Source organism: Oncorhynchus gorbuscha, linkage group LG01, assembly GCF_021184085.1.
Source record: "Oncorhynchus gorbuscha isolate QuinsamMale2020 ecotype Even-year linkage group LG01, OgorEven_v1.0, whole genome shotgun sequence".
NCBI lineage: Eukaryota > Metazoa > Chordata > Actinopteri > Salmoniformes > Salmonidae > Oncorhynchus > Oncorhynchus gorbuscha.
In genome coordinates this window covers 119,079,970-119,085,798 of record NC_060173.1, presented here as the reverse complement: position 1 = coordinate 119,085,798, position 5,829 = coordinate 119,079,970, and the positions used below count along the sequence as shown (strand labels likewise).

Sequence of the window (5,829 nt, the reverse complement as noted above, 5' to 3'; positions counted from 1 at the left end):
TTACATTTACATTTACATTTAAGTCATTTAGCAGACGCTCTTATCCAGAGCGACTTACAAATTGGTGCATTCACCTTATGACATCCAGTGGGACAGTCACTTAACAATAGTGCATCTAAAACTTAGGGGGGTGGGGTGAGAGGGATTGCCAACCCTATCCTAGGTATTCCTTAAAGAGGTGGGGTTTCAGGTGTCTCCGGAAAGGTGGTGATTGACTCCGCTGTCCTGGCGTCGTGAGGGAGTTTGTTCCACCATTGGGGGGCCAGGGCAGCGAACAGTTTTGACTGGGCTGGCGGGAGCTGTACTTCCTCAGTGGTAGGGAGGGCGAAACGAGCCAGAGGTGGATGAACGCAGTGCCCTTGTTTGGTGTAGGGGCCTGATCAGAGCCTGGAGGTACTGAGGTGCCGTTCCCCTCACAGCTCCGTAGGCAAGCACCATGGTCTTGTAGCGGATCTGACAACTGGAAGCCAGTGGAGAGAACGGAGGAGCGGGGTGACGTGGAGAGAACTTGGGAAGGTTGAACACCAGACGGGCTGCGGCGTTCTGGATGAGTTGAAGGGTTTAATGGCACAGGCAGGGAGCCCAGCCAACAGCGAGTTGCAGTAATCCAGACGGGAGATGACAAGTGCCTGGATTAGGACCTGCGCCGCTTCCTGTGTGAGGCAGGGTCGTACTCTGCGGATGTTGTAGAGCATGAACCTACAGGAACGGGCCACCGCCTTGATGTTAGTTGAGAACGACAGGGTGTTGTCCAGGATCACACCAAGGTTCTTGGCGCTCTGGGAGGAGGACACAGTGGAGTTGTCAACCGTGATGGCGAGATCATGGAACGGGCAGTCCTTCCCGGGAGGAAGAGCAGCTCCGTCTTGCCGAGGTTCAGCTTGAGGTGGTGATCCGTCATCCACACTGATATGTCTGCCAGACATGCAGAGATGCGATTCGCCACCTGGTCATCAGAAGGGGGAAAGGAGAAGATTAATTGTGTGTCGTCTGCATAGCAATGATAAGAGAGACCATGTGAGGTTATGACAGAGCCAAGTGACTTGGTGTATAGCGAGAATAGGAGAGGGCCAAGAACAGAGCCCTGGGGACACCAGTGGTGAGAGCGCGTGGTGAGGAGACAGATTCTCGCCACGCCACCTGGTAGGAGCGACCTGTCAGGTAGGACGCAATCAAGCGTGGGCCGCGCCGGAGATGCCCAACTCGGAGAGGGTGGAGAGGAGGATCTGATGGTTCACAGTATCGAAGGCAGCCGATAGATCTAGAAGGATGAGAGCAGAGGAGAGAGTTAGCTTTTAGCAGTGCGGAGCGCCTCCGTGATACAGAGGAGAGCAGTCTCAGTTGAATGACTAGTCTTGAAACCTGACTGATTTGGATCAAGAAGGTCATTCAGAGAGATAGCGGGAGAGCTGGCCAAGGACGGCACGTTCAAGAGTTTTGGAGAGAAAAGAAAGAAGGGATACTGGTCTGTAATTGTTGACATCGGAGGGATCGAGTGTAGGTTTTTTCAGAAGGGGTGCAACTCTCGCTCTCTTGAAGACGGAAGGGACGTAGCCAACGGTCAGGGATGAGTTGATGAGCGAGGTGAGGTAAGGGAGAAGGTCTCCGGAAATGGTCTGGAGAAGAGAGGAGGGGATAGGGTCAAGCGGGCAGGTTGTTGGGCGGCCGGCCGTCACAAGACGCGAGATTTCATCTGGAGAGAGGGGAGAAAGAGGTCAGAGCATAGGGTAGGGCAGTGTGAGCAGAACCAGCGGTGTCGTTTGACTTAGCAAACGAGGATCGGATGTCGTCGACCTTCTTTTCAAAATGGTTGACGAAGTCATCTGCAGAGAGGGAGGAGGGGGAGGGGCGGAGGATTCAGGAGGGAGGAGAAGGTGGCAAAGAGCTTCCTAGGGTTAGAGGCAGAAGCTTGGAATTTAGCGTGGTAGAAAGTGGCTTTAGCAGCAGAGACAGAGGAGGAAAATGTAGAGAGGAGGGAGTGAAAGGATGCCAGGTCCGCAGGGAGGCGAGTTTTCCTCCATTTCCGCTCGGCTGCCCGGAGCCCTGTTCTGTGAGCTCGCAATGAGTCATCGAGCCACGGAGCGGGAGGGGGAGGACCGAGCCGGCCTGGAGGATAGGGGACATAGAGAGTCAAGGGATGCAGAGAGGGAGGAGAGGAGGGTTGAGGAGGCAGAATCAGGAGATAGGTGGGAGAAGGTTTGAGCGGAGGGAAGAGATGATAGGATGGAAGAGGAGAGAGTAGCGGGGAGAGAGAGCGAAAGGTTGGGACGGCGCGATACCATCCAGTAGGGGCAGTGTGGGAGGTGTTGGATGAGAGCGAGAGGGAAAGGATACAAGGCAGTGGTCGGAGACTTGGAGGGGAGTTGCAATGAGGTTAGTGGAAGAACAGCATCTAGTAAAGATGAGGTCGGGGCGTATTGCCTGCCTTGTGAGTAGGGGGAAGGTGAGAGGGTGAGGTCAAAAGAGGAGAGGAGTGGAAAGAAGGAGGCAGAGAGGAAAGAGTCAAAGGTAGGCGTGGGGAGGTTAAAGTCGCCCAGAACTGTGAGAGGTGAGCCGTCCTCAGGAAAGGAGCTTATCAAGGCATCAAGCTCATTGATGAACTCTCCGAGGAACCTGGAGGGCGATAAATGATAAGGATGTTAAGCTTGAAAGGGCTAGTGACTGTGACAGCATGGAATTCAAAGGAGGCGATAGACAGATGGGTAAGGGGAGAAAAGAGAGAATGACCACTTGGGAGAGATGAGGATCCGGTGCCACCACCCCGCTGACCAGACGCTCTCGGGGTGTGCGAGAACACGTGGGCGGACGAAGAGAGAGCAGTAGGAGTAGCAGTGTTGTCTGTGGTGATCCATGTTTCCGTCAGGGCCAAGAAGTCGAGGACTGGAGGGAGGCATGGGCTGAGATGAACTCTGCCTTGTTGACCGCAGATTGGCAGTTCCAGAGGCTACCGGAGACCTGGAACTCCACGTGGGTCGTGCGCGCTGGGACCACCAGAGTAGGGTGGCCGCGGCCACGCGGTGAGGAGCGTTTGTATGGTCTGTGCAGAGAGGAGAGAACAGGGATAAACCGACACATAGTTGACAGGCTACAGAAGAGGCTACGCTAATGCAAAGGAGATTGGAATGACAAGTGGACTACACGTCTCGAATGTTCAGAAAGTTAAGCTACGTAGCAAGAATCTTATTGACTAAAATGATTAAAATGATACAGTACTGCTGAAGTAGGCCAGCTGGCAGTGGGTGCGTTGTTGACACTACACTAATCAAGTCGTTCCGTTGAGTGTAATAGTTTCTGCAGTGTTGCTATTCGGGGGCTAGCAGGCTAGCTAGCAGTGTTGTTTACGTTACGTTGCGTTAAGAACGACAATAGATGGCTAGCGAACCTAGAAAATCGCTCTAGACTACACAATTATCTTTGATACAAAGACGGCTAAGTAGCTAGCTACGATCAAACAAATCAAACCGTTGTACTGTAATGAAAATGAAGTGAAAATGTGATACAACCTGTGAATGCGACCGGGTAGTTGAGTTCTATACAGAAGACGTTGGCTAGCGTTGGCTAGCTGTTGGCTAGCTAGCAGAGTCACCTACGTTAAGGACGACAAATAGCTGGCTAGCTAACCTCGGTAAATTAAGATAATCACTCTAAGACTACACACTCTAAACCTAAACAACACAATTATCTTGGATACGATGATACGATGATACGAAGACAGCAAAGACAGCTATGTAGCTAGCTGACACTAAACTAATCAAGTCGTTCAGTTGAGTGTAACAGTTTCTCCAGTGCAGCTAATCAGTGGACGTTAGCTGGCTAGTGAAGACTAGTGAAGACTACGTTAGGACGGCGAAATACGATAATTACGCAATTATCTTTTGATACAAAGCGGCTATGTAGCTAGCTGAGAAGAAATTGCTAAGATAAGACAAATCAAACCGTTGTGATATAATGAAATATAATGAAAAAGTTATACTACCCGTTGGAGCGGCAGTGCAGATGCGACCACTAGCTCCAACCGGGCACAAAGACAGTTGAGATAGAACTGTATCATAAGATAGGGGTGGATTTAATGACAGTTGGCTACTGGTGAACAATGCTACTGGTGTAACAATGCTACTGGTGTAACAATGCTACTGGTGTAACAATGCTACTGGTGTAACAATGCTACTGGTGTAACAATGCTACTGGTGTAACAATGCTACTGGTAAATTCTCCAGTTATGTGAAGATCATGACAGGAAACAGAAAGCCCTGCAGTGTTTCTTATCACCAGGATCTCTCAGTCAGTAACCCCAGACCACAGCCCCCAGGTTTGTAAGATAACTCAGCATAGACAAGCCTATAGTGTGTCTGGGTTATGGTGAACAGGGTACTGCATAGTTGCTGGATGCTCAATATAATCAGGCTCCCACCTCCCCATAAAGCTTCCTCTGAGATCACGTGGCTCTGCTTAGATTGTCAGCCAGGTACTGCTATCTATCGTCAGCGTAACCATCCTGTCCTTTCTTCTGGTTGCTACCCTTGACATTGGGCGCCGGTAATTTACAATAACAATGATATCGATTTGAAGATTTACCTTTCAGTTTAAACATTTTCTGTTAAAATGTGTACACTATGCTTTGCTCATGTCATACACTCCATGGCAAAGTTTATTCGGTGCATGGATTTTACAAGGTGTGGAGTTCACACGTTCCTCAATTGGTATCAAGGGACCTAACGTGTGCCAGGAAAACCAGCCTGTACCGTTGACACCAGGCAGAACGGGGCCATGACATACAGTAATAGAAAATTCTATACATAAACAAGGAAATGGATGATAGAAACGGTACACTAGGATTTACATGACATGTTTTCAACGGGGCAGTGAAGCCAAACCAGCTGACATCATTCTAGTGAAGTCAAACCAGCTGACATCATTCCAGTGACGCCAAACCAGCTGACATCATTCTAGTGAAGCCAAACCAGCTGACATCATTCCAGTGAAGCCAAACCAGCTGACATCATTCCAGTGAAGCCAAACCAGCTGACATCATTCCAGTGAAGCCAAACCAGCTGACATCCAAACCAGCTGACATCGTTCCAGTGAAGCCAAACCAGCTGACATCATTCCAGTGAAGCCAAACCAGCTGACATCGTTCCAGTGACGCCAAACCAGCTGACATCATTCAGTGAAACCAAACCAGCTGACATCATTCCAGTGACGCTCAAATCCTGCCTCTGCCATCAGCATGATGCAACAGGAACCGATTCGTCAGACCAGGCCCATGTGTTTTCCATTCTATCAGTTGTCCAGTGTTGGTGATGTCCACTGGGGCCTCTTCTTCTTGTTTTCTGCTTTTCAGAGAATTGCCAGACCCGGTGTGGTGGTGGTAATTGCAGCCAGTATCCGTGGCGAGACTGCCGAAGGTGTCGTTCAGAGATATCGTTCTGCACACCACTGTTGTACTGCGCCGCATTATTTGCCTGTTTGTAGTTTTGCACAATTGTTGCTATTCTCTCCTTGGACCTCTCATCCACGACTGTTTTCACCCACAGGAATGCCGTTGACTGGATGTTTGTGGTTTGTCGCCGTTCTCGGGAAAACAAAAATATGCACCGTCGTGCGTGAAAAGCCCCAGGAGGCCGGGCGTTTCTGAATACTGGGGCTCGAGGAGATCATACTAAGCTGAAAACGTTTTTTACCGTTCTGCGTCTCACTGTCTGTAGGAGGCGAATCGGCTGTCATGAAGCGGTGGGTGAGTTGAGCCCACAGGAAGTTAGTTCACTAGGGGATAGGCCAGCGTGTCCGGTTGTCACTGATAATTTCTCGGTCTGTGCTGTCAGTGTGTCT

General features: G+C 50.2%; 2 protein-coding genes across 2 annotated transcripts in view; both read left to right on the top strand.

Moving 5' to 3' along the window:
• The window catches only part of LOC123993153 (unconventional myosin-X-like), a 51,006-nt gene extending 45,371 nt beyond the window's left edge, over positions 1–5,635 (top strand). Inside the window, exons 11-12 of the mRNA XM_046295036.1 lie at positions 5,342–5,405; positions 5,535–5,635. Coding sequence (XP_046150992.1) covers positions 5,342–5,405; positions 5,535–5,635 — 165 coding nt within the window. The remainder of the gene's footprint in view (positions 1–5,341; positions 5,406–5,534) is intronic.
• An 87-nt stretch (positions 5,636–5,722) lies between these two features.
• Positions 5,723–5,829, top strand: part of LOC123993091 (thrombospondin-type laminin G domain and EAR repeat-containing protein-like) — a 36,738-nt gene continuing 36,631 nt past the window's right edge. Inside the window, exon 1 of the mRNA XM_046294912.1 lies at positions 5,723–5,734. Coding sequence (XP_046150868.1) covers positions 5,723–5,734 — 12 coding nt within the window. The remainder of the gene's footprint in view (positions 5,735–5,829) is intronic.